At 58.8% G+C, this 27,758-nt stretch overlaps 2 protein-coding genes across 2 annotated transcripts in view; one reads left to right on the top strand and one right to left on the bottom strand.

Moving 5' to 3' along the window:
* The window catches only part of LOC132322827 (voltage-gated potassium channel subunit beta-2-like), a 40,553-nt gene extending 22,152 nt beyond the window's left edge, over nt 1-18,401 (top strand). The window contains exons 10-16 of the mRNA XM_059837538.1: nt 4,759-4,844; nt 9,652-9,745; nt 10,493-10,572; nt 11,641-11,690; nt 12,661-12,692; nt 16,832-16,920; nt 18,058-18,401. Of these exons, the coding sequence (XP_059693521.1) occupies nt 4,759-4,844; nt 9,652-9,745; nt 10,493-10,572; nt 11,641-11,690; nt 12,661-12,692; nt 16,832-16,920; nt 18,058-18,129 (503 nt within the window). The 3' untranslated portion in view covers nt 18,130-18,401. The remainder of the gene's footprint in view (nt 1-4,758; nt 4,845-9,651; nt 9,746-10,492; nt 10,573-11,640; nt 11,691-12,660; nt 12,693-16,831; nt 16,921-18,057) is intronic.
* A 390-nt stretch (nt 18,402-18,791) lies between these two features.
* LOC132322826 (vitelline membrane outer layer protein 1 homolog) lies at nt 18,792-26,192 on the bottom strand. The gene is made up of 4 exons (XM_059837537.1): nt 26,004-26,192; nt 25,246-25,314; nt 21,968-22,065; nt 18,792-20,112 (listed from the first exon to the last, which is right to left on the bottom strand). The coding sequence occupies exons 1-4, from the start codon at nt 26,190-26,192 to the stop codon at nt 19,812-19,814; spliced, it is 657 nt and encodes a 218-aa protein (XP_059693520.1). The 3' UTR covers nt 18,792-19,811.
* Nucleotides 26,193-27,758: the final 1,566 nt, after the last annotated feature.

The following is a 27,758-nucleotide window of genomic DNA, read 5'->3' as shown; positions in this document are numbered from 1 at the left end:
CCAAATTCACCCAAAATTCCCTTAAATTACCCCAAAACTGCCCAAATTCACCCAAAATTCCCTTAAATTACCCCAGAACGGCCCAAATTCACCCAAAATTCCCTTAAATTACCCCAGAACTGCCCAAATTCACCCAAAATTCCCTTAAATTACCCCAAAACTGCCCAAATTCACCCAAAATTCCCTTAAATTACCCCAAACTGCCCAAATTCACCCAAAATTCCCTTAAATTACCCCAAAACTGCCCAAATTCACCCAAAATTCCCTTCAATTACCCCAAAATGGCCCAAATTCACCCAAAATTCCCTTAAATTACCCCAGAACTGCCCAAATTCACCCAAAATTCCCTTAAATTACCCCAAAAAGGCCCAAATTCACCCAAAATTCCCTTAAATTACCCCAAAACGGCCCAAATTCACCCAAAATTCCCTTAATTTACCCCAAAATGGCCCAAATTCACCCAAAATTCCCTTAAATTACCCCAGAACTGCCCAAATTCACCCAAAATTCCCTTAAATTACCCCAGAACGGCCCAAATTCACCCAAAATTCCCTTAAATTACCCCAGAACGGCCCAAATTCACCCAAAATTCCCTTAAATTACCCCAGAACTGCCCAAATTCACCCAAAATTCCCTTAAATTACCCCAAAACGGCCCAAATTCACCCAAAATTCCCTTAAATTACCCCAAAACTGCCCAAATTCACCCAAAATTCCCTTAAATTACCCCAGAACGGCCCAAATTCACCCAAAATTCCCTTAAATTACCCCAGAACTGCCCAAATTCACCCAAAATTCCCTTAAATTACCCCAAAACTGCCCAAATTCACCCAAAATTCCCTTAAATTACCCCAAACTGCCCAAATTCACCCAAAATTCCCTTAAATTACCCCAAAACTGCCCAAATTCACCCAAAATTCCCTTCAATTACCCCAAAATGGCCCAAATTCACCCAAAATTCCCTTAAATTACCCAAAACTGCCCAAATTCACCCAAAATTCCCTTAAATTACCCCAAAATGGCCCAAATTCACCCAAAATTCCCTTAAATTACCCCAAAATGGCCCAAATTCACCCAAATTCCCTTAAATTACCCCAGAACTGCCCAAATTCACCCAAAATTCCCTTAAATTACCCCAGAACTGCCCAAATTCACCCAAAATTCCCTTAAATTACCCCAGAACTGCCCAAATTCACCCAAAATTCCCTTAAATTACCCCAAAACGGCCCAAATTCACCCAAAATTCCCTTAAATTACCCCAAAACTGCCAAAATTCATCCAAAATTCCCTTAAATTACCCCAGAACGGCCCAAATTCACCCAAAATTCCCTTAAATTACCCAAAATGGCCCAAATTCACCCAAAATTCCCTTAAATTACCCCAAAACGGCCCAAAATCACCCAAAATTCCCTTAAATTACCCCAAAACGGCCCAAAATCACCCAAAATTCCCTTAAATTACCCCAAACTGCCCAAATTCACCCAAAATTCCCTTAAATTACCCCAAAACGGCCCAAATTCACCCAAAATTCCCTTAAATTACCCCAAAACTGCCCAAATTCACCCAAAATTCCCTTAAATTACCCCAAAACTGCCCAAATTCACCCAAAATTCCCTTAAATTACCCCAGAACGTCCCAAATTCACCCAAATTCCCTTAAATTACCCCAGAACGGCCCAAATTCACCCAAAATTCCCTTAAATTACCCCAAAACTGCCCAAATTCACCCAAAATTCCCTTAAATTACCCCAAAACTGCCCAAATTCACCCAAAATTCCCTTAAATTACCCCAGAACTGCCCAAATTCACCCAAAATTCCCTTAAATTACCCCAAACTGCCCAAATTCACCCAAAATTCCCTTAAATTACCCCAAAACTGCCCAAATTCACCCAAAATTCCCTTCAATTACCCCAAAATGGCCCAAATTCACCCAAAATTCCCTTAAATTACCCCAGAACTGCCCAAATTCACCCAAAATTCCCTTAAATTACCCCAGAACGGCCCAAATTCACCCAAAATTCCCTTAAATTACCCCAGAACTGCCCAAATTCACCCAAAATTCCCTTAAATTACCCCAAAACTGCCCAAATTCACCCAAAATTCCCTTAAATTACCCCAAAACTGCCCAAATTCACCCAAAATTCCCTTAAATTACCCCAAATCTGCCCAAATTCACCCAAAATTCCCTTAAATTACCCCAGAACTGCCCAAATTCACCCAAAATTCCCTTAAATTACCCCAAACTGCCCAAATTCACCCAAAATTCCCTTAAATTACCCCAAAACTGCCCAAATTCACCCAAAATTCCCTTAAATTACCCCAAAACGGCCCAAATTCACCCAAAATTCCCTTAAATTACCCCAAAACTGCCCAAATTCACCCAAAATTCCCTTAAATTACCCCAGAACTGCCCAAATTCGCCCAAAATTCCCTTAAATTACCCCAAAATGGCCCAAATTCACCCAAAATTCCCTTAAATTACCCCAAAAGTGCCCAAATTCACCCAAAATTCCCTTAAATTACCCCAGAACTGCCCAAATTCACCCAAAATTCCCTTAAATTACCCCAGAACTGCCCAAATTCACCCAAAATTCCCTTAAATTACCCCAAACTGCCCAAATTCACCCAAAATTCCCTTAAATTACCCCAGAACTGCCCAAATTCACCCAAAATTCCCTTAAATTACCCCAAACTGCCCAAATTCACCCAAAATTCCCTTAAATTACCCCAAACTGCCCAAATTCACCCAAAATTCCCTTAAATTACCCCAAACTGCCCAAATTCACCCAAAATTCCCTTAAATTACCCCAAAATGGCCCAAATTCACCCAAAATTCCCTTAAATTACCCCAAAACTGCCCAAATTCACCCAAAATTCCCTTAAATTACCCCAAAATGGCCCAAATTCACCCAAAATTCCCTTAAATTACCCCAGAACTGCCCAAATTCACCCAAAATTCCCTTAATTTACCCCAAAATGGCCCAAATTCACCCAAAATTCCCTTAAATTACCCCAAAACGGCCCAAATTCACCCAAAATTCCCTTAAATTACCCCAAAAGGCCCAAATTCACCCAAAATTCCCTTAAATTACCCCAGAACGGCCCAAATTCACCCAAAATCCCCTTAAATTACCCCAGAACTGCCCAAATTCACCCAAAATTCCTCTAAATTACCCCAGAACTGCCCAAATTCACCCAAAATTCCCTTAAATTACCCCAAAAAGGCCCAAATTCACCCAAAATTCCCTTAAATTACCCCAAAACGGCCCAAATTCACCCAAAATTCCCTTAAATTACCCCAAAACTGCCCAAATTCACCCAAAATTCCCTTAAATTACCCCAAAATGGCCCAAATTCACCCAAAATTCCCTTAAATTACCCCAAAACTGCCCAAATTCACCCAAAATTCCCTTAAATTACCCCAAAACTGCCCAAATTCACCCAAAATTCAATTAAATTACCCCAAACTGCCCAAATTCACCCAAAATTCCCTTAAATGACCCCAAAACTGCCCAAATTCACCCAAATTCCCTTAAATTACCCCAAAACTGCCAAATTCACCCAAAATTCCCTTAAATTACCCCAAAATTGCCCAAATTCACCCAAAATTCCCTTAAATTACCCCAAAACTGCCCAAATTCACCCAAAATTCCCTTAAATTACCCCAAAATGGCCCAAATTCACCCAAAATTCCCTAAATTACCCCAGAACTGCCCAAATTCACCCAAAATTCCCTTGAATTACCCCAGAACTGCCCAAATTCACCCAAAATTCCCTTAAATTACCCCAAAACAGCCCAAATTCACCCAAAATTCCCTTAAATTACCCCAAAATGGCCCAAATTCACCCAAAATTCCCTTAAATCACCCCAAACTGCCCAAATTCACCCAAAATTCCCTTAAATTACCCCAAAATGGCCCAAATTCACCCAAAATTCCCTTAAATTACCCCACAACTGCCCAAATTCACCCAAAATTCCCTTAAATTACCCCAAAACTGCCCAAATTCACCCAAAATTCCCTTAAATTACCCCAGAACTGCCCAAATTCACCCAAAATTCCCTTAAATTACCCCAAAACGGCCCAAATTCACCCAAAATTCCCTTAAATTACCCCAAAACGGCCCAAATTCACCCAAAATTTCCTGAAATTACCCCAAAATGGCCCAAATTCACCCAAAATTCCCTTAAATTACCCCAAAACGGCCCAAATTCACCCAAAATTCCCTTAAATTACCCCAGAACGGCCCAAATTCACCCAAAATTCCCTTAAATTACCCCAGAACTGCCCAAATTCACCCAAAATTCCCTTAAATTACCCCAAAACTGCCCAAATTCACCCAAAATTCCCTTAAATTACCCCAAAACGGCCCAAATTCACCCAAAATTCCCTTAAATTACCCCAAAATGGCCCAAATTCACCCAAAATTCCCTTAAATTACCCCAAAACGGCCCAAATTCACCCAAAATTCCCTTAAATTACCCCAGAACGGCCCAAATTCACCCAAAATTCCCTTAAATTACCCCAGAACTGCCCAAATTCACCCAAAATTCCCTTAAATTACCCCAAAACTGCCCAAATTCACCCAAAATTCCCTTAAATTACCCCAAAACGGCCCAAATTCACCCAAAATTTCCTTAAATTACCCCAGAACTGCCCAAATTCCCCCAAAATTTCCCAAAATCCCCCAAATTTCCCCCAAAATCCCCCTCCCCCCCCCCCACATTAACCCGTTCCTTCCCCCCCCCCCCCCGTTTCAGAGTTGGTTCGCGCCATGAGTGACGTCATCGAGCAGGGCCTGGCGCTCTACTGGGGCACGGCCGGGGGCGCCCCCGGTGACGTCATGGTGGGCGGGGACAACGCGATGTGGGGGGTGGGGTCATGGTGGGCGGGGCTGGGAGATGGGGTGGTGGTGACGTCATGGTGGGCGGGGACATTGGGGATGGGGAGGAATTGGTGATGTAATGGTGGGCGGGGCTAGTGGGGGATAGCGGTGACGTCATGGGGGGAAATTGGGGCCATCTGGGGACATTTTGGGGACATTGGGGGGGCACAGGTGTCCCTCAGGTGTCACAGGTGTCCCTCAGGTGTCCCTCAGGTGTCACAGGTGTCCCTCAGGTGTCCCTCAGGTGTCCCTCAGGTGTCCCTCAGGTGTCACAGGTGTCACACAGGTGTCCCTCAGGTGTCCCTCAGGTGTCACACAGGTGTCACACAGGTGTCACAGGTGTCACTCAGGTGTCACTCAGGTATCACAGGTGTCACTCAGGTGTCCCTCAGGTGTCCCTCAGGTGTCCCAGGTGTCCCTCAGGTGTCACAGGTGTCACTCAGGTGTCCCTCAGGTGTCCCAGGTGTCCCTCAGGTGTCCCTCAGGTGTCACTCAGGTGTCACAGGTGTCCCTCAGGTGTCACAGGTGTCACTCAGGTGTCCCTCAGGTGTCCCAGGTGTCCCTCAGGTGTCACAGGTGTCCCTCAGGTGTCACAGGTGTCACTCAGGTGTCACAGGTGTCACTCAGGTGTCCCTCAGGTGTCACAGGTGTCACACAGGTGTCACAGGTGTCACTCAGGTGTCACTCAGGTGTCACAGGTGTCACACAGGTGTCACAGGTATCACAGGTGTCACTCAGGTGTCCCTCAGGTGTCCCTCAGGTGTCACTCAGGTGTCACTCAGGTGTCCCTCAGGTGTCACAGGTGTCACAGGTGTCCCTCAGGTGTCACTCAGGTGTCACTCAGGTGTCACTCAGATGTCACAGGTGTCCTTCAGGTGTAACAGGTGTCACAGGTGTCACACAGGTGTCACTCAGGTGTCCCTCAGGTGTCACTCAGGTGTCACTCAGGTGTCCCTCAGGTGTCACAGGTGTCACTCAGGTGTCACTCAGGTGTCCCTCAGGTGTCACAGGTGTCACACAGGTGTCCCAGGTGTCACTCAGGTGTCACAGGTGTCACTCAGGTGTCACACAGGTGTCACAGGTGTCACTCAGGTGTCCCTCAGGTGTCCCTCAGGTGTCACAGGTGTCCCTCAGGTGTCACACAGGTGTCCCTCAGGTGTCCCTCAGGTGTCCCTCAGGTGTCACAGGTGTCCCTCAGGTGTCACACAGGTGTCCCTCAGGTGTCCCTCAGGTGTCCCTCAGGTGTCACAGGTGTCCCTCAGGTGTCCCTCAGGTGTCACAGGTGTCACACAGGTGTCCCTCAGGTGTCCCAGGTGTCACTCAGGTGTCCCTCAGGTGTCACTCAGGTGTCCCTCAGGTGTCACTCAGGTGTCACACAGGTGTCCCAGGTGTCACACAGGTGTCACTCAGGTCACTCAGGTGTCCCTCAGGTGTCCCTCAGGTGTCCCTCAGGTGTCACAGGTGTCCCTCAGGTGTCACACAGGTGTCCCTCAGGTGTCCCTCAGGTGTCACTCAGATGTCACTCCGGTGTCCCTCAGGTGTCACACAGGTGTCACAAGTGTCCCTCAGGTGTCACAGGTGTCCCTCAGGTGTCACTCAGGTGTCCCTCAGGTGTCCCTCAGGTGTCACACAGGTGTCACAGGTGTCCCTCAGGTGTCACACAGGTGTCCCTCAGGTGTCCCTCAGGTGTCACTCAGGTGTCACTCAGGTGTCACACAGGTGTCACACAGGTGTCCCTCAGGTGTCCCTCAGGTGTCACTCAGGTGTCACACAGGTGTCCCTCAGGTGTCCCTCAGGTGTCACAGGTGTCACTCAGGTGTCACAGGTGTCACAGGTGACACTCAGGTGTCACTCAGGTGTCCCTCAGGTGTCTCAGGTGTCACACAGGTGTCCCTCAGGTGTCTCAGGTGTCACTCAGGTGTCACTCAGGTGTCACACAGGTGTCCCTCAGGTGTCCCTCTGGTGTCCCTCAGGTGTCACACAGGTGTCACACAGGTGTCCCTCAGGTGTCCCTCAGGTGTCCCTCAGGTGTCACTCAGGTGTCCCAGGTGTCCCTCAGGTGTCACTCAGGTGTCACTCAGGTGTCACTCAGGTGTCACAGGTGTCACTCAGGTGTCCCTCAGGTGTCACTCAGGTGTCCCTCAGGTGTCCCTCAGGTGTCCCTCAGGTGTCCCTCAGGTGTCCCAGGTGTCCCTCAGGTGTCACTCAGGTGTCCCTCAGGTGTCACACAGGTGTCACAGGTGTCCCTCATGTGTCACTCAGGTGTCCCTCAGGTGTCCCTCAGGTGTCTCTCAGGTGTCCCTCAGGTGTCCCTCTGGTGTCCCTCAGGTGTCCCTCAGGTGTCCCTCAGGTGTCACTCAGGTGTCACACAGGTGTCCCTCAGGTGTCACTCAGGTGTCACTCAGGTGTCACTCAGGTGTCACAGGTGTCCCTCAGGTGTCCCTCAGGTGTCCCAGGTGTCCCAGGTGTCACTCAGGTGTCCCAGGTGTCACAGGTGTCCCTCAGGTGTCACACAGGTGTCCCTCAGGTGTCACTCAGGTGTCACAGGTGTCACTCAGGTGTCCCTCAGGTGTCACAGGTGTCACTCAGGTGTCACTCAGGTGTCACACAGGTGTCACAGGTGTCACTCAGGTGTCCCTCAGGTGTCCCTCAGGTGTCCCTCAGGTGTCACAGGTGTCCCTCAGGTGTCACAGGTGTCCCTCAGGTGTCACTCAGGTGTCCCTCAGGTGTCACAGGTGTCACTCAGGTGTCACAGGTGTCCCTCAGGTGTCCCTCAGGTGTCCCTCAGGTGTCACAGGTGTCACAGGTGTCACTCAGGTGTCACTCAGGTGTCACTCAGGTGTCACTCAGGTGTCCCTCAGGTGTCACTCAGGTGTCACAGGTGTCACAGGTGTCACACAGGTGTCCCTCAGGTGTCACTCAGGTGTCCCTCAGGTGTCACTCAGGTGTCACAGGTGTCACTCAGGTGTCACAGGTGTCCCTCAGGTGTCCCTCAGGTGTCACTCAGGTGTCACTCAGATGTCACTCAGGTGTCACACAGGTGCCCTCAGGTGTCCCTCAGGTGTCCCTCAGGTGTCACACAGGTGTCACACAGGTGTCCCTCAGGTGTCCCTCAGGTGTCACACAGGTGTCACAGGTGTCCCTCAGGTGTCACACAGGTGTCCCTCAGGTGTCACACAGGTGTCCCTCAGGTGTCACACAGGTGTCCCTCAGGTGTCCCTCAGGTGTCACAGGTGTCACACAGGTGTCACAGGTGTCCCTCAGGTGTCACAGGTGTCCCTCAGGTGTCCCTCAGGTGTCACTCAGGTGTCACAGGTGTCCCTCAGGTGTCCCTCAGGTGTCCCTCAGGTGTCACTCAGGTGTCACAGGTGTCACACAGGTGTCCCCCAGGTGTCCCTCAGGTGTCCCAGGTGTCACAGGTGTCCCTCAGGTGTCCCTCAGGTGTCACTCAGGTGTCCCTCAGGTGTCACTCAAGTGTCACTCAGGTGTCACAGGTGTCCCTCAGGTGTCACAGGTGTCCCTCAGGTGTCACTCAGGTGTCACAGGTGTCACAGGTGTCACTCAGGTGTCACTCAGGTGTCCCTCAGGTGTCCCAGGTGTCCCTCAGGTGTCACAGGTGTCACAGGTGTCCCTCAGGTGTCCCTCAGGTGTCACACAGGTGTCCCTCAGGTGTCACAGGTGTCCCTCAGGTGTCACAGGTGTCCCTCAGGTGTCCCTTAGGTGTCACAGGTGTCACAGGTGTCACAGGTGTCCCTCAGGTGTCCCTCAGGTGTCACACAGGTGTCCCCCAGGTGTCCCTCAGGTGTCCCAGGTGTCCCTCAGGTGTCACAGGTGTCACACAGGTGTCACAGGTGTCCCTCAGGTGTCACAGGTGTCACTCAGGTGTCACAGGTGTCACTCAGGTGTCCCTCAGGTGTCCCTCAGGTGTCCCTCAGGTGTCACAGGTGTCACAGGTGTCCCTCAGGTGTCACTCAGGCGTCCCTCAGGTGTCACAGGTGACACTCAGGTGTCCCTCAGGTGTCCCTCAGGTGTCCCTCAGGTGTCACAGGTGTCCCTCAGGTGTCCCTCAGGTGTCACAGGTGTCCCTCAGGTGTCCCTCAGGTGTCCCTCAGGTGTCACTCAGGTGTCACAGGTGTCCCTCAGGTGTCCCTCAGGTGTCACAGGTGTCCCTCAGGTGTCCCTCAGGTGTCACTCAGGTGTCCCTCAGGTGTCACTCAGGCGTCCCTCAGGTGTCACTCAGGTGTCCCTCAGGTGTCACAGGTGTCACTCAGGTGTCACACAGGTGTCACAGGTGTCCCTCAGGTGTCACTTAGGTGTCCCTCAGGTGTCCCTCAGGTGTCCCTCAGGTGTCACAGGTGTCACAGGTGTCACTCAGGTGTCCCTCAGGTGTCTCTCAGGTGTCCCTCAGGTGTCACTCAGGTGTCCCTCAGGTGTCCCTCAGGTGTCACTCAGGTGTCCCTCAGGTGTCACTCAGGTGTCACTCAGGTGTCACACAGGTGTCACACAGGTGTCCCTCAGGTGTCCCTCAGGTGTCACTCAGGTGTCACTCAGGTGTCCCTCAGGTGTCACTCAGGTGTCCCTCAGGTGTCACAGGTGTCCCTCAGGTGTCCCTCAGGTGTCCCTCAGATGTCACACAGGTGTCACAGGTGTCCCTCAGGTGTCCCAGGTGTCCCTCAGGTGTCACAGGTGTCACTCAGGTGTCCCTCAGGTGTCCCTCAGGTGTCCCTCAGGTGTCTCTCAGGTGTCCCTCACCTGTCCCCTCCCCCAGGACACCTTTGCGGTGGCGCGGCAGCTGAACCTGGCGGCCCCCGTGTGCCAGTGGGCGGAGCTTCCGCCCGAGCCACGCCTCTTCCGCCACCTCGGTATGGGCGGGGCCAAGCAAAGGGGGCGGGGGCTCGACAAAGGGGGCGTGGTCCCAGAAAGAGGGGAGGTGCAGAAGAGGGCGTGGCCACAAAAGGGGTGTGGCCATTTGAGGGTGTGGTCAATGGGTGTGGCCAATTGAAGGGGTGTGGTCATGGGAAGGGCGTGGTCAAGGGGAAAGTGGGTGGGGCCAATGGTGTGGGGGTGGGGCTGAGGGGGTGTGGCCTCATAGGGTGGGTGGGGCTAAGAGGGTGTGGCCAAACAGGGAGGGGCTTGTGGGCGGGGCTTAGGGTGCATAGGGGTGTGGTTAAGGATGGGGCGTGGCCTTTGGGCAAAGGGGGTGGGGCTAAAAGCGTGTAGAGGGCGTGGCTAAAGTAGGGGTGTGGCTATGAGGGGTCAAAGGGTGTGGCTAAGAGCTGGGGGCGTGGCCTTTCAGGAAATGGGCGTGGCTAAGTGTTGGGGTCGCCATTGGCTGAAGGGGTGTGGCCTTTTGTTAAAGGGGGTGTGGCTAAATGTGGGGTGTGGTCTTTTGGCAAGGGGGCGTGGCTAAGGGTGCTACGACGGCCTCTGCTCCAATGGGCGTGGCTAAGCCGTGGGGGTGTGGCCTTTGGACAAAGTGGGCGTGGCTAGCGGGGTCTGTGGGGTGGGGGCGTGGCTTGGAGGATGATTTGGGGGCTGGGGGGGGTCGGGGGCGGTCCCAGGTGACCCCGCCCCCTCCCCTCCCCTCCCCCCCCCCCGATGTCCCCAAGGGCTGGGCGCTGTCACCTGGTCCCCACTGGGCCCCGCCCCCACCCCCGATGAGGAGACCCCCGGGAACGACACGGCCAAGGTGACACCGGGGACACCAGGGGACCCCCAATGTCCCCAAAATGTCCCCAAATCCCCCCCCAATGTCCCCAAATCCCCCCCAATGTCCCCCAATGTCCCCAAAATGTCCCCAGTGTCTCCCCCAATGTCCCCCAATGTCCCCAGTCCCCCCAATGTCCCCAAAATGTCCCCAAGCCCTCCAGTGTCCCCAAAGTGTCCCCAAAATGTCCCCAAATGTCCCCAACATCCCAAATGTCCCCAATGTCCCCCAACCCCCCCAACCCCATTAATGTCCCCAAGGCCCCCAAGCCCCCCACTGTCCCCAATGTCCTCAAATCCCCCCGATGTCCCCAATGTCCCCAGTGTCCCCTCAGTGTCCCCTCAGTGTCCCCAATGTCCCCGATGTCCCCAATGTCCCTGATGTCCCCACCCTCCAATGTCCCCAATGTCCTCAATGTCCCCAATGTCCCCATTAATGTCCCCACTGTCCCCCGTGTCCCCTCAGTGTCCCCTCAGTGTCCCCAATGTCCTCAAACCCCCCGATGTCCCCAATGTCCCCACTGTCTCCAGTGTCCCCTCAGTGTCCCTAATGTCCCTGATGTCCCCACCCCCCAATGTCCCCAATGTCCCCAATGTCCTCAATGTCCCCACCCCCAATGTCCCCAATGTCCCCAATGTCCCCAATGTCCCCACTGTCCCCCGTGTCCCCTCAGTGTCCCCTCAGTGTCCCCAATGTCCTCAAACCCCCCGATGTCCCCAATGTCCCCACTGTCTCCAGTGTCCCCTCAGTGTCCCTAATGTCCCTGATGTCCCCACCCCCCAATGTCCCCAATGTCCCCAATGTCCTCAATGTCCCCACCCCCAATGTCCCCAATGTCCCCAATGTCCCCAATGTCCTCAATGTCCCCCGTGTCCCCTCAGTGTCCCCCCTGTCCCCAATGTCCCAATCACCCCAATGTCCCCCCTGTCCCCGATGTCCCCAACCCCCCCCAAATGTCCCCAACCCCCCCGATGTCCCCAACCCCCCCACTGTCCCCAACCCCCCCCCGATGTCCCCACTAATGTCCCCCTGTCCCCTCCCTGTCCCCAGGCCCGGCCCCGCCCCCCGCTGGCCCGGGGGCTGCAGCCGCTGGCGCAGAGGTTGGGCTGCTCTGAGAGACAGCTGGGCATCGGTGAGGGACAGCATTGGGGACATTGGGGACATTGGGGACACCATTGGGGACATGGGGACATGGGGACAGCCTGGGGACAGCATTGGGGACATGGGGACACAGCCATGGGGACATGGGGACACAGCCATGGGGACATGGGGACAGCGCTGCAGCCGCTGGCGCAGAGGTTGGGCTGCTCCGAGAGACAGCTGGGCATCGGTGAGGGACAGCATTGGGGACATTGGGGACATCGCTGGGGACAGCCTGGGGACATGGGGACAGCCATGGGGACAGCACTGGGGACAGCCATGGGGACAGCACTGGGGACAGCCTGGGGACAGCCATGGGGACATGGGGACAGCCATGGGGACATTGGGGACAGCGCTGCAGCCGCTGGCGCAGGGGTTGGGCTGCTCCGAGAGACAGCTGGGCATCGGTGAGGGACAGCAGGGGGACATTGGGGACATCATTGGGGACATTGGGACATGGGGACAGCCTGGGGACAGCCTGGGGACATGGGGACACAGCCATGGGGACATGGGGACACAGCCATGGGGACACTGGGGACATGGGGACAGCGCTGCAGCCGCTGGCGCAGAGGTTGGGCTGCTCCGAGAGACAGCTGGGCATCGGTGAGGGACAGCACGGGGACATTGGGGACATCGCTGGGGACATTGGGGACACCACTGGGGACAGCACTGGGGACATGGGGACACAGCCATGGGGACATTGGGGACATTGGGGACAGCCTGGGGGCAGCCATGGGGACATTGGGGACATTGGGGACATGGGGACAGCATTGGGGACATCATTGGGGACAGCTTGGGGACATGGGGACAGCACTGGGGACATGGGGACACAGCCATGGGGACAGCCTGGGGACAGCCATGGGGACAGCCATGGGGACATGGGGACATCATGGGGACATTGGGGACAGCGCTGCAGCTGCTGGCGCAGAGGTTGGGCTGCTCCGAGAGACAGCTGGGCATCGGTGAGGGACAGCATTGGGGACATTGGGGACATTGGGGACATTGGGGACATGGGGACAGCACTGGGGACAGCCTGGGGACAGCATGGGGACAGCCATGGGGACATGGGGACAGCGCTGCAGCCGCTGGCGCAGAGGTTGGGCTGCTCCGAGAGACAGCTGGGCATCGGTGAGGGACAGCATTGGGGACATGGGGACATCACTGGGGACATGGGACATGGGGACAGCCTGGGGACATTGGGGACATGGGGACAGCACTGGGGACAGCACTGGGGACAGCACTGGGGACATGGGGACACAGCCATGGGGACATGGGGACAGCCCTGCAGCCGCTGGCGCAGGGGTTGGGCTGCTCCGAGAGACAGCTGGGCATCGGTGAGGGACAGCATTGGGGACATTGGGGACATCACTGGGGACATGGGGACAGCACTGGGGACAGCCATGGGGACAGCATTGGGGACAGCCTGGGGACAGCCATGGGGACATGGGGACACAGCCATGGGGACATGGGGACAGCGCTGCAGCCGCTGGCGCAGAGGTTGGGCTGCTCCGAGAGACAGCTGGGCATCGGTGAGGGACAGCACGGGGACATTGGGGACATCATTGGGGACATGGGGACACCATTGGGGACAGCACTGGGGACATCATGGGGACAGCCATGGGGACATTGGGGACATGGGGACAGCGCTGCAGCCGCTGGAGCAGAGGTTGGGCTGCTCTGAGAGACAGCTGGGCATCGGTGAGGGACAGCATTGGGGACATGGGGACATCATTGGGGACATGGGACATGGGGACACCACTGGGGACAGCCATGGGGACATTGGGGACATTGGGGACATGGGGACAGCGCTGCAGCCGCTGGCGCAGAGGTTGGGCTGCTCCGAGAGACAGCTGGGCATCGGTGAGGGACAGCATTGGGGACAGCTTGGGGACATTGGGGACAGCCTGGGGACATGGGGACAGCCTGGGGACAGCATTGGGGACATGGGGACACAGCCATGGGGACATGGGGACACAGCCATGGGGACATGGGGACAGCGCTGCAGCCGCTGGCGCAGAGGTTGGGCTGCTCCGAGAGACAGCTGGGCATCGGTGAGGGACAGCACGGGGACATTGGGGACATCATTGGGGACATGGGGACAGCCTGGGGACAGCACTGGGGACAGCCTGGGGACAGCCATGGGGACATGGGGACATCATTGGGGACATTGGGGACATGGGGACATCATGGGGACAGCCATGGGGACAGCCTGGGGACAGCACTGGGGGCAGCCATGGGGACATTGGGGACATGGGGACATGGGGACAGCATTGGGGACATGGGGACATGGGGACAGCATTGGGGACATGGGGACACAGCCATGGGGACATGGGGACAGCGCTGCAGCCGCTGGCGCAGAGGTTGGGCTGCTCCGAGAGACAGCTGGGCATCGGTGAGGGACAGCACGGGGACATTGGGGACATGGGGACATGGGGACATCATTGGGGACAGCCTGGGGACAGCCTGGGGACATCATGGGGACAGCCATGGGAACATTGGGGACATGGGGACAGCGCTGCAGCCGCTGGCACAGAGGTTGGGCTGCTCCGAGAGACAGCTGGGCATTGGTGAGGGACAGCTTGGGGACATGGGGACATGGGGACATGGGGACACCATTGGGGACATGGGGACACCATTGGGGACAGCCATGGGGACATTGGGGACATCATTGGGGACATGGGACATGGGGATAGCCTGGGGACAGCCTGGAGACATCATGGGGAGAGCCATGGGGACATGGGGACAGCCTGGGGACAGCCATGGGGACAGCCATGGGGACATGGGGACAGCGCTGGGGACAGCCTGGGGACAGCCATGGGGACATTGGGGACATGGGGACAGCCATGGGGACATTGGGGACGTGGGGACAGCGCTGCAGCCGCTGGCGCAGAGGTTGGGCTGCTCCGAGAGACAGCTGGGCATCGGTGAGGGACAGCACGGGGACATTGGGGACATTGGGGACATCATTGGGGACATCATTGGGGACAGCATTGGGGACAGCACTGGGACATCATGGGGACACAGCCATGGGGACATTGGGGACACCACTGGGTACATTGGGGACAGCATTGGGGACAGCCATGGGGACATTGGGGACATTGGGGACACCATTGGGGACAGCATTGGGGACATGGGGACAGCCTGGGGACAGCCATGGGGACATGGGGACATTGGGGACATGGGGACAGCGCTGGGGACATGGGGACACAGCCATGGGGACAGCCTGGGGACAGCCATGGGGACATGGGGACATCATGGGGACATTGGGGACAGCGCTGCAGCCGCTGGAGCAGGGGTTGGGCTGCTCCGAGAGACAGCTGGGCATCGGTGAGGGACAGCACGGGGACATTGGGGACATCACTGGGGACATGGGGACAGCCTGGGGACAGCACTGGGGACATTGGGGACAGCCTGGGGGCAGCCATGGGGACATTGGGGACATTGGGGACATGGGGACAGCATTGGGGACATGGGGACACAGCCATGGGGACAGCATTGGGGACATTACTGGGACATCATGGGGACAGCATTGGGGACAGCCATGGGGACATTGGGGACAGCCTGGGGACAGCCATGGGGACATTGGGGACATGGGGACATCACTGGGGACACCGGGACATCATTGGGGACATTGGGGACATCACTGGGTCATTGGGGACACCGGGACATCATTGGGGACATTGGGGACACCGGGACATCATTGGGGACATTGGGGACATTCGGTAGATTGGGGACATCACCGGGGACAGCACTGGGGACGACAGTGGGGACATCACTGGGTCATTATTGGGGACATGGGGACATCACGGGGGTGACATTGGTGGGGTGGGTGGCACTGGGGTGACACAGGAGTGACACAGAGGTGACACTGTCATTGTCCCCAGCGTGGTCCCTGCGCTCCGAGGGCGTTGGGGGTGACACAGGGGTGACACAGGGGTGACATTGACGGGGTGGGTGGCACTGGGGTGACACTGAGGTGACACAGAGGTGTCCCTGTCATTGTCCCCAGCGTGGTCCCTGCGCTCCGAGGGCGTTGGGGGTGACACAAGGGTGACACTGATGGGGTGGGTGACACAGGGGTGACACAGGGGTGACATTGACGGGGTGGGTGGCACTGAGGTGACACTGAGGTGACACTGAGGTGTCCCTGTCCCTGTCCCCAGCGTGGTCCCTGCGCTCCGAGGGCATTGGGGGTGACACAGAGGTGACATTGACAGGGTGGGTGACACAGGGGTGACACAGAGGTGTCCCTGTCATTGTCCCCAGTGTGGTCCCTGCGCTCCGAGGGCGTTGGGGGTGACACAGGGGTGACACAGGGGTGACAGAGATGGGGTGGGTGACACTGAGGTGACACAGGTGTGACATTGGTGGGGTGGGTGACACAGGGGTGACACAGAGGTGGCACTGTCATTGTCCCCAGCGTGGTCCCTGCACTCCGAGGGCGTTGGGGGTGACACAGGGGTGACGCTGATGGGGTGGGTGACACAGGGGTGACACAGGGGTGACATTGATGGGGTGGGTGACACAGGGGTGACACAGGGGTGACACTGATGGGGTGGGTGACACAGAGTGACACTGAGGTGACACAGAGGTGACACAGGTGTCCCTGTCCCCAGCGTGGTCCCTGCGCTCGGAGGGCGTTGGGGGTGACACAGGGGTGACACAGGGGTGACACAGGGGTGACGCTGATGGGCTGGGTGGCACAGGTGACACACAGGTGACACTGAGGTGACACACAGGTGACACAGGTGTCCCTGTCATTGTCCCCAGCGTGGTCCCTGCGCTCCGAGGGCGTTGGGGGTGACACAGAGGTGACATTGACGGGGTGGGTGACACAGGTGACGCACAGGTGACACTGAGGTGACATTGTCATTGTCCCCAGCGTGGTCCCTGCGCTCCGAGGGCGTTGGGGGTGACACAGAGGTGACATTGACGGGGTGGGTGTCACAGAGGTGACACAGGTGACACTGAGGTGTCCCTGTCATTGTCCCCAGCGTGGTCCCTGCGCTCGGAGGGCGTTGGGGGTGACACAGGGGTGACACAGGGGTGACACAGGGGTGACACAGGGGTGACACTGAGGTGACATTGTCATTGTCCCCAGCGTGGTCCCTGCGCTCGGAGGGCGTCAGCTCCGTCCTGCTGGGGGCCGAGACCCCGCGGGGGCTGCGGGAGCTGCTGCAGGCCCTGCAGGTGGGGGAGGGGCGGGGCACGGGGGGGTGGGGAATTGGGGAATTTGGGGGAATTTGGGGGAATTTGGGGGGATTTGGGGGGAATTTGGGGGGAATTGGGGAAATTGGGAGGGATTTGAGGGTAAATTGGTGGGATTTGGGGGGAAATTGGGGGAAATTGGGGGGATTTGGGGGAGATTAGTAAAATTGGGGGGAAAATTGGGGGGAAATTGGGGAAATTTGGGGGGAAATTGGGGGGATTTGGGGCATTTGGGGGAGATTGGAAAAATTGGGGGGAAAACTGGGGGGAAATTTGGGGGCATTTGGGGGGATTTGGGGGGGTTTGGGGAGGGGTTGGGGGGAAATTGGGGGAATTTGGGGGGAAATTGGGGGAATTTGGGGAGGGGTTGGGGGGAAATTGGGGGAGATTGGAAAAATTGGGGGGGATTTGAGGGTAAATTGGGGGCATTTGGGGGGAAATTGGGGGAATTTGGGGCATTTGGGGGAGATTGGAAAAATTGGGGGGAAAACTGGGGGGAAATTTGGGGGCATTTGGGGGGATTTGGGGGGGTTTGGGGAGGGGTTGGGGGAAATTGGGGGGATTTGGGGGGAAATGGGGGAATTTGGGGGAGATTGGAAAAATTGGGGAGGGGTTGGGGGGAAATTGGGGGAATTTGGGGGAAATTTGGGGGAAATTGGAAAAATTGGGGGGAAATTGGGGGGATTTGGGGGGAAATTTAGGGGGAAATTGGAAAAATTGGGGGGATTTGGGGGAAATTTGAGGTAAAATTGGAAAAATCTGGGGGGATTTGTGGGAAAATTTGGGGGGAAATTGGGGCGAAATTGGAAAAATTTGGGGGGAAATTGGGGAGGAAAATTTGGGGGGGATTTGGGGGAGATTGGAAAAAATTTGGGGGGAAATTTGGGGGGGATTTGGGGGGAAATCTGGGGAATTTGGGGGAGATTTTGGAGGCAAACTGGGAGGATTTGGGGGGAAATTTGGGGGGAAATTGGGGGTAAATTGGAAAAATTTGGGGGATTTGGGGGGAAATTTTTCCCGATTTTCCCCGAATTTTTCCCCGATTTTTTTCCCGATTTTTCCCGGATTTTCCCCGATTTTTTTCCCGTTTTTTCCCGATTTTTCCCCATTTCCCCCCAGGTCCTGCCCCGCCTCGGCCCCTCCGCCCTGCGCGAGCTCGAGCCCCTGCTGGGGGGCGGGGCCCCGCCCTGACCCCGCCCCCTCCATCGCCTCCCATTGGCTGTTCCCGCATGGCCCCGCCCCCGCCGCGCGCGCCTCGGCCCCGCCCCCACCAGGGCGGAGCCTCTGACAGCAATAACCCCGCCCCCACAAAGGGCGGGGCCAATCAAAGCACAAATCCCCACCCCCTCATAACCTCGACCAATCGCAGCGCTTCCAGCGGGGGGTGTGGCCGGACAGGCCACGCCCCCTCCCGCCCCTCCCCCGCTGTGGGGGGAGGGGAATAAAGTGGCTTTTCCCACCTGGGGGAGGGGCCCGGCCTCGTTCTTGGGGTTCCCAGTTCATCCCAGTTCCCTCCCAGTTTGATCCCAGTCCCTCCCAGTCCCTCCCAGTTCCCCCCAGGTCCCTCCCAGTCCCTCCCAGTTTGATCCCAGTTCCCTCCCAGTCCCTCCCAGTTCCCCCAGGTCCCTCCCAGTTTCTCCCAGTCCATCCCAGTTTGATCCCAGTTCCATCCCAGTCCCTCCCAGTCCCTCCCAGTTTGATTCCAGTCCCTCCCAGTCCATCCCAGTTCCCCCAAGTCCCTCCCAGTTTCTCCCAGTCCATCCCAGTTTGATACCAGTCCATCCCAGTCCCTCCCAGTTCCCTCCCAGTCCATCCCAGCACTCCCCTCCCACTCAAAGGGGCGTGGCCAGAGCTGTCAATCAAAGCCATTCATTGCCCCGCCCCCAGGGGGTGGTCCCAGGGGTGGGGTCACGGGGTCAGTGGTGACCATGGGGTGGCCCAGGGGTCACTGGGGGGGGTCACAGGGGTCACTGGGGTCACTGGGGTCACTGGGGGGGGTCACTGGGGGGGTCACAGGGGTCACTGGGGTGGCCCAGGGGTCACTGGGGTCACAGGGGTCATCAGTGGGGTCACAGGGGTCACAGGAGGTCCCAGGGGTCTTTCAGGGGGTCCATGAGGGGTCCCTGGGTGGCCATGGAGGGGTCCATGGGGTCAGGGAAGGTCCTGGGGGTCCCGAGGTGGTCCCAGGTGGTCCTTGGGGGTCCCAGGGTGGTCCTGGGTGGTCCCAGGTGGTACTGGGGGGTCCCAGGTGGTACTGGGGGTCCCTGAGGGGGTTGGGAGGGTCCATGGGGTCATTGGGGTCCATGGATGGTCATGGGGGGGTCAGGGGGGTCCATGGGGGTCAGTGATGGTCCTGAGGGTCCCAGGTGGTCCCGAGGTGGTCCCGGGTGGTCCCGGGTGGTCCCGGGTGGTCCTGGGGGTCCCGGGGTGGTCCCAGTGGTCCCAGAGGGGGTTGGGAGGGTCCATGGGGGGGTCAGGAGGGTCCATGAGGGTCAGTGATGGTCCTGGGGGTCCCAGTGATCCCAGGTGGTCCCAGGTGGTCCCGGGTGGTCCTGGGTGGTCCCAGGTGGTCCCTGAGGGTCCCGGGGTGGTCCCTGGGGGTCCCGGAGGGGGTTGGGAGGGTCCATGGGGTGGTCAGGAGGGTCCATGGGGGTCTGTGAAGATCCTGGGGGTCCCAGTGATCCAGGTGGTCCCGGGTGGTCCCACAGGTCCATGAGAGGGTCAGGAGGGTCCATGGGGTCATTGGGGTCCATGGATGGTCATGGGGGGTCAGGGGGGTCCATGGGGGGGTCAGGAGGGTCCATGGGGGTCTGTGAAGATCCTGGGGGTCCCAGTGATCCCAGGTGGTCCCGGGTGGTCCGGGTGGGCGTCCCTCAGCTGCAGCAGTAGAGCTCGACGTCGTTGAGGCCGGTGTCGTCGCCGCCGCGCTGGGGGGGCTCCAGGCGGGTGCGCAGGCCGCAGACCCCGGCCCCGGGCGGGCAGGGCAGGCTCCAGTTGCCCCAGGTGCCCTGGGGGCCGCCGCGGCCCTCGAGCAGCGAGCCCCCCGAGCAGATGGCGGCCATGGCGTTGGCGGCCGTGTCGTCCCAGAGGCCGCGCGGCGCCTCCACGCGCAGCCGGAAGGAGACCAGGCGCTGCCCGGGGGGACACGACTCCGGCCGGCTCCAGGCGCCGCGGCTGCGGGGACAGCGGGGCCGCTTGGGTGGGGGCGGGGGGCGTGGTGGGGTCGGGGGGGGGCGTGGTGGGGTCGGGTTGGGTGGGGTCGGGTTGGGTTGGGTGGGGTCGGGTTGGTTGTGGTTGGGTTGTGGTGGTGGTGGTTGGGTTGTGTTGGCCATGGTTGCTTTGGGTTGGTGGTGGTTGGGTTTTGGTGGTGTTGGTTGGGTTGGCTTGGTAATGGTTGGGTTGGGTTGGTTGTGGTTGGGTTGGAATGGTTGGGTTGGGTTGTGTTGGTCATGGTTGGGTTGTGTTGGTCATGGTTGGGTTGTCTTGGTCATGATTGGGTCATGGTGGTCGTGGTTGGGTTGGGTTGGGCATGGTTGGGTTGGGTTGGGCGTGGTTGGGTTGGGTCATGGTGGTGGTGGTTGGGTTTTGGTGGTCGTGGTTGGGTTGGGTTGGTCATGGTGGGGTTGGGCATGGTTGGGTTGGGTTGGGCGTGGTTGGGTTGGGTTGGGCGTGGTGGGGTTGGGTTGGGTTGGGCGTGATTGGGTTGGTTGTGGTTGGGTTGTGGTGGTGGTGGTTGGGTTGTGTTGGCCATGGTTGTGGTTGGGTTGGTGGTGGTTGGGTATGGTGGTGGTGGTTGGGTTTTGGTGGTGGTGGTTGGGTTGGGTTGGTTGTGGTTGGGTTGGTAATGGTTGGGTTGGGTTGGGTTGGTAATGGTTGGGTTGGGTTGGGTTGGTCATGGTTGGGTCATGGCGGTCGTGGTTGGGTTGTAGTGGTGATGGTTGGGTTGGGTTGTGGTTGGGTTGGTCATGGTTGGGTTGGGTTGTGTTGGGCGTGGCTGGGTTGGGTTGGGCGTGGTTGGGTTGGGTTGGGCGTGGTTGGGTCATGGTGGTCGTGGTTGGGTTGGGTTGGGCTCTATTGGCCATGTTTGGGTTGTGGTGGTTGTGGTTGGGTTGGGTTGGGCGTGGTTGGGTTGGGTTGGGCGTGGTTGGGTTGGGTTGGGCGTGGTTGGGTTGTGTTGGGCGTGGCTGGGTTGGGTTGGGCGTGGTTGGGTTGGGTTGGGCGTGGTTGGGTTGGGTTGGGCATGGTTGGGTCATGGTGGTCGTGGTTGGGTTGGGTTGGGCTCTATTGGCCATGGTTGGGTTGTGGTGGTTGTGGTTGGGTTGGGTTGGGCGTGGTTGGGTTGTGGTGGGCTCTGTTGGCCATGGTTGGATTGTCTTGGTCATGGTTGTGTCATGGTGGCCATGGTTGGGCTGTGTTGGCCATGGTTGGGTTTTGGTGGCCACGGTTGAGTTTTGGTGGCCACGGCTGGGTTTTGGTGGCCATGGTTGGGTTTTGGTGGCCATGGATGAGTTATGGTAGCCACAGTTGGGTCATGGTGGCCACGGTTGGGTCGTGGTGGCCACAGTTGGGTTTTGGTGGCCACGGCTGGGTTGTGGTGGCCACGGCTGGGTTGTGGTGGCCACGGCTGGGTTGTGGTGGCCACGGCTGGGTTGTGGTGGCCACAGCTGGGTTTTGGTGGCCACGGCTGGGTTTTGGTGGCCATGGATGAGTTATGGTGGCCATGGTTGGGTTGTGGTGGCCACGGTTGGGTTTTGGTGGCCACGGCTGGGTTGTGGTGGCCACGGCTGGGTTTTGGTGGCCATGGCTGGGTTTTGGTGGCCATGGCTGGGTTGTGGTGGCCACGGCTGGGTTGTGGTGGCCACGGCTGGGTTTTGGTGGCCATGGATGAGTTTTGGTGGCCATGGTTGCGTTTTGGTGGCCACGGCTGGGTTGTGGTGGCCACGGCTGGGTTGTGGTGGCCACGGCTGGGTTGTGGTGGCCACGGCTGGGTTGTGGTGGCCCCACCCGTCTGTCCCCCGCGGTCACTCACGGCCCCTCGCTGGACGTGGCCTGTCCCGCGTGGTCACAGAGCAGCCGGACCCCGTTCAGCCCCGAGTCGTCCCCGAAGAATCCCTTGTGGGGCTCCACCTGCACGGCCCAAACCGTCACACCTGTCCCCAATCTGTCACCTCCCCGGTCCCCAAACCGTCACACCTGTCCCCAAACTGTCACTCCTGTCCCCAAACCGTCACACCTGTCCCCAAATCTGTCACCTCCCCTGTCCCCAAACCGTCACACCTGTCCCCAAACTGTCACCTCCCCGGTCCCCAAACTGTCACACCTGTCCCCAAACTGTCCCCTCCTGTCCCCAAACCGTCACACCTGTCCCAAACTGTCACACCTGTCCCTAAACCGTCACACCTGTCCCCAAACCGTCACACCTGTCCCCAAACTGTCACCTCCCCTGTCCCAAAAGCTGTCACACCTGTCCCCAAACCGTCACACCTGTCCCCAAAACTGTCACCTCCCCTGTCCCCAAAACTGTCACACCTGTCCCGAATTCCTGTCCCCAATTCCTGTCCCCCGTTCCTGTCACCAGTTCCTGTCCCCTCCTGTTCCCCCTTCCTGTCCCCAGTTCCTGTCACCCCCTGTCCCCAAATCTGTCACACCTGTCCCCAATTCCTGTCACACCTGTCCCCAAATCTGTCACACCTGTCCCCAAATCTGTCACACCTGTCCCCAGTTCCTGTCACCCCCTGTCCCCAAATCTGTCACACCTGTCCCCAAACTGCCACACCTGTCCCCAGTTCCTGTCCCCAAATCTGTCCCCTCCTGTCCCCAGTTCCTGTCCCCAATTCCTGTCACCCCCTGTCCCCAAATCTGTCACACCTGTCCCCAATTCCTGTCACCCCCTGTCCCCAAATCTGTCACACCTGTCCCCAATTCCTGTCACCCCCTGTCCCCAGAGTCCCCTCGTCACCCCCCAATCCCTCCTGTCCCTCCATCTTGTCCCCGATGTCCCCAATGTCCCCTCCGCGTCCCCCATCACCCCCGCTGTCACCCCCCTGTCCTGGTGTCCCCAATGTCCTCCTGTGTCCCCCATTTGTCACCTCCATGTCCCCGATGTCCCCTCAGCCCCCCCTTGTCCCCCCCATGTCCCCCCCATGTCCCCTGTGTGTCCTCCCCATCCCCCCATGTCCCCTCCCTTTGTCCCCTCCTTGTCCCATCCATGTCCCCAACCTGTCCCCCCCTTTGTTCCCTCCTTGTCCCCTCCATGTCCCCTCCCCTTTGTCCCCTCCATGTCCCCCATCTGTCACCCCCAATGTCCCCCCCGAATCCCCCCATGTCCCCACCTTGTCCCCTTTTGTCCCCTCCGTGTCCTCCCCTTTCTGCCCCCCATCCCCCCACTGTCCCCAGTGTCCCCCCAATGTCCCCAATGTCCCCAATGCCCCCAATGTCCCCTCAGTGTCCCCAATGTCCCCAATCCGCCCAGTGTCCCCAATGTCCCCATTGTCCTGTGTCCCCAGTGCCACCCCAATGTCCCCAGTGCCACCCCAATGTCCCCAATGTCCCCTCAGTGTCCCCAATGTCCCCAATCCCCCAATGTCCCCAATTCCCCAATGTCCCCAATCCCCCCAGTGTCCCCCCAGTATGCCCACCCCCCCAATGTCCCCAATGTCCCCTCAGTGTCCCCAATCCCCCCCAGTGCCCCCCCCCAATGTCCCCAATGTCCCCTCAGTGTCCCCAATCCCCCCAGCGTCCCCCCAATGTCCCCAACCCCCAGGGTACCCAATGTGCCCAGTGACCCCAAAGTCCCCAAGGTCCCCAACCCCCCCCAATGTCCCCAGTGTCCCCTCAGTGTCCCCCGTGTCCCCAATCCCCCCTGTCCCCAGTGTCCTCAATGTCCCCACTGTCCCCAATCCCCCCAGTGTCGCCAATGTCCCCAATGTCCCCAATGTCCCCATTCCCCCAATGTCCCCAGTGTCCCCAATCCCCCAATCCCCTCAGTGCCCCCACCCCCCCAATGTCCCCAATGTCCCCCCAATGTCCCCACTGTCCCCACAGTGTCCCCACTGTCCCCAATGTCCCCACTGTCCTCAATCCCCCCAATGTCCCCCCAGTGTCCCCAATGCCCCAATCCCCCAATGTCCCCAGTCCCCCCAGTGTCCCCCCAGTATGCCCACCCCCACAATGTCCCCAGTGTCCCCAGTGTCCCCCCAGTGTCCCCAGTGTCCCCAATGGCCCCACCCCCCCACTGTCCCCAATGTCCCCCCACTGTCCCCTCAGTGTCCCCACCTTGAGCTGGAAGCCGCTGGCGTAGCCCCTGCCCGGGCAGAACTCGGGGTCCCCCCAGTGTCCCCAGTGTCCCCAGTGTCCCCAATGCCCCAGTGTCCCCAGTGTCCCCAATCCCCCCAGTGTCCCCAGTGTCCCCAATGTCCCCAATGTCCCCAGTGTCCCCAATCCCCCAATGTCCCCAATCCCCCAAATGTCCCCAATGTCCCCAGTGTCCCCAATGTCCCCACTGTCCCAATGTCCCTAATGTCCCCCCAATGTCCCCAGTGTCCCCACCTTGAGCTGGAAGCCGCTGGCGTAGCCTCTGCCGGGGCAGAACTTGGGGTCCCCCCAATGTCCCCAGTGTCCCCAATCCCCCCCGTGTCCCCAATCCCCCCAATGTCCCCACAGTGTCCCCAGTGTCCCCAATATTCCCAATCCCCTCAGTGTCCCCAATCCCCCGATGTCCCCACTGTCCCCAATCCCCCCAATGTCCCCACTGTCCCCAATGTCCCCAATCCCCAAATGTCCCCAATGTCCCCTCAGTGTCCCCAATCCCCCCAATGTCCCCAGTGTCCCCAATCCCCCAATCCCCCAATGTCCCCACTGACCCCAATCCCCCCAGTGTCCCCACTGTCCCCTCAGTGGCCCCACCTTGAGCTGGAAGCCGCTGGCGTAGCCCCTGCCCGGGCAGAACTCGGGGTCCCCCCAGTGTCCCCAGTGTCCCCAATGCCCCCCGTGTCCCCAATCCCCCCAATGTCCCCACAGTGTCCCCAATGTCCCCAATCCCCCCAATGTCCCCACTGTCCCCAATGTCCCCAATCCCCAAATGTCCCCAATGTCCCCAGTGTCCCCAATGCCCCCAAATGTCCCCAATGTCCCCCCATCCCCCAGTGTCCCCACCTTGAGCTGGAAGCCGCTGGCGTAGCCTCTGCCGGGGCAGAACTTGGGGTCCCCCCAGTGTCCCCAGTGTCCCCAACGTCCCCCCAGTGTCCCCAATCCCCCAATGTCCCCACTGTCCCCAATGTCCCCTCAGTGTCCCCTCAGTGTCCCCACCTTGAGCTGGAAGCCGCTGGCGTAGCCTCTGCCCGGGCAGAACTCGGGGTCCCCCCAGTGTCCCCAGTGTCCCCAATCCCCCCCGTGTCCCCAATGTCCCCAATGCCCCCATTCCCTCAGTGTCCCCAATCCCCCCAATGTCCCCAATGTCCCCATTCTCTCAGTGTCCCCAATGCCCCCACTGTCCCCAGTGTCCCCAAATGTCCCCAATGTCCCCTCAGTGTCCCCACCTTGAGCTGGAAGCCGCTGGCGTAGCCTCTGCCGGGGCAGAACTTGGGGTCCCCCCAGTGTCCCCAGTGTCCCCAATCCCCCCCGTGTCCCCACAGTGTCCCCAGTGTCCCCAATGTTCCCAATCCCCTCAGTGTCCCCAATCCCCCCAATGTCCCCACTGTCCCCAATCCCCTCAGTGTCTCCACTGTCCCCAATGTCCCCCCACTGTCCCCAATCCCCCAATGTCCCCAATCCCCCAATGTCCCCAATCCCCTCAGTGCCCCCACCCCCCCAGTGTCCCCATGTCCCCACCTTGAGCTGGAAGCCGCTGGCGTAGCCTCTGCCCGGGCAGAACTCGGGGTCCCCCCAGTGTCCCCAGTGTCCCCAATGTCCCCAGTGTCCCCAATGTCCCCCCAGTGTCCCCAATGTCCCCAATTCCCCAATGTCCCCAATCCCCCCAGTGTCCCCCCAGTGTCCCCACCCCCCCAGTGTCCCCAAATGTCCCCAATGTCCCCCCAGTGTCCCCAATGTCCCCTCAGTGTCCCCACCTTGAGCTGGAAGCCGCTGGCGTAGCCTCTGCCGGGGCAGAACTCGGGGTCCCCCCAGTGCCCCCAGTGTCCCCCGTTTGTCACCGACAGCGTCGCCGTGGGCGCGTCCCTGTCCCAGCCCCGCGCCGGGGGGGCCACCAGGGCCACCAGGGCCACCAGGGCCACCCAGGGGCGCGGGGACAGAGCCATGGCTGGGCCAGCCCCGGTGTCACCGCGGGGTTTATAGCCTGGGGACAGTGACCGCGGGGGGACTGGGAGGGACTGGGAGGGACTGGGAGGGAACTGGGAGGGACTGGGAGGGACTGGGAGGGACTGGGAGGGGACTGGGATGGGATTTGGAGGGACTGGGGGGGACTGGGGAGGGACTGGGAGGGACTGGGAGGGACTGGGGGGGACTGGGAGGGACTGGGAGGGAACTGGGAGGGACTGGGAGGGGATTGGGAGAGGAACTGGGAGGGACTGGGAGGGACTGGGGGGGGATTGGAGGGGGACTGGGGGGGACTGGGGGGGACTGGGGGGAACTGGGAGGGAACTGGGGGGGACTGGGAGAGGAACTGGGAGGGACTGGGAGGGACTGGGGGGGGATTGGAGGGGGACTGGGGGGGACTGGGGGGGACTGGGGGGGACTGGGATGGACTGGGAGGGAACTGGGGGGGACTGGTAGGGACTGGGGGGGACTGGGATGGACTGGGAGGGAACTGGGGGGGACTGGTAGGGACTGGGGGGGACTGGGGGCGGATTGGGAGGGACTGGGAGAGGGTTGGGTTATACTGGGAGGGACTGGGAGGGACTGGGAGGGGATTGGGGGGAACTGGGAGGGGATTGGGTTATACTGGGATGGACTGGGGTGGACTGGGGTGGACTGGGAGAGACAGATGGGAATGGGAGGGGACTGGGGGGAACTGGGAGGGGATAGGGATGGACTGGGAGGGACTGGGGGTTACTGGTTTATACTGGAGGGGGCACTGGGAGGGACAGACGGGAATGGGAGGGAACTGGGAGGAACTGGGATGGACTGGGAGGGACTGGGGGGGACTGGGAGCACTGGGAGGGGATTGGGGGGTTACTGGGAGGGGTTTGGGGGTTACTGGTTCTTACTGGGGGGGGCACTGGGACGGACTGGGAGGGGTTTGGGGGTCACTGGTTTATACTGGGAGCACTGGGAGGGGTTTGGGGGGCACTGGGAGGGGGTTGGGGGTTGCTGGTTTATACTGGGAGGGGTTTGGGGGTCACTGGTTTATACTGGGAGCCCTGGCGCTGGGGGCACTGGTTTATACTGCTTTATACTGGTTTATACTGGTTTATACTGGTTTGTACTGGGAGCCCTGGCGCTGGGGGCACTGGTTTATACTGGTTTATACTGGTTTATACTGGGAGCCCTGGCACTGGGGGCACTGGTTTATACTGGTTTATACTGGTTTGTACTGGGAGCCCTGGCACTGGGGGCACTGGTTTATACTGGTTTATACTGGTTTATACTGGGAGCCCTGGCACTGGGGGCACTATACTGGTTTACACTGGTTTATACTGGGAGCACTGGGAGCCCTGGCACTGGGGGCACTGGTTTATACTGGTTTATACTGGGAGCCCTGGCGCTGGGGGCACTGGTTTATACTGGTTTATACTGGTTTATACTGGGAGCCCTGGCGCTGGGGGCACTATACTGGTTTACACTGGTTTATACTGGGAGCACTGGGAGCCCTGGCACTGGGGGTCACTGGTTTATACTGGTTTATACTGGGAGCCCTGGCGCTG

The sequence above is a fragment of the Haemorhous mexicanus genome, unplaced genomic scaffold, assembly GCF_027477595.1.
Source record: "Haemorhous mexicanus isolate bHaeMex1 unplaced genomic scaffold, bHaeMex1.pri scaffold_148_ctg1, whole genome shotgun sequence".
Lineage (NCBI taxonomy): Eukaryota > Metazoa > Chordata > Aves > Passeriformes > Fringillidae > Haemorhous > Haemorhous mexicanus.
The sequence above is the reverse complement of the archived record's forward strand: the minus strand, read 5'-3'. Positions and strand labels throughout refer to the sequence as shown.

Coding starts and splice junctions, on each gene's coding strand:
- LOC132322826 (XM_059837537.1), bottom strand. CDS start 26,192: ATGGCTCTGTCCCCGCGCCCCTGGGTGGCCCTGGTGGCCCTGGTGGCC. Junction 22,066..25,245: donor CCAGCGGCTTCCAGCTCAAG/GTGGGGACACTG, acceptor TGGGCCGTGCAG/GTGGAGCCCCACAAGGGATT. Junction 20,113..21,967: donor GCCACGTCCAGCGAGGGGCC/GTGAGTGACCGC, acceptor CTGTCCCCGCAG/CCGCGGCGCCTGGAGCCGGC.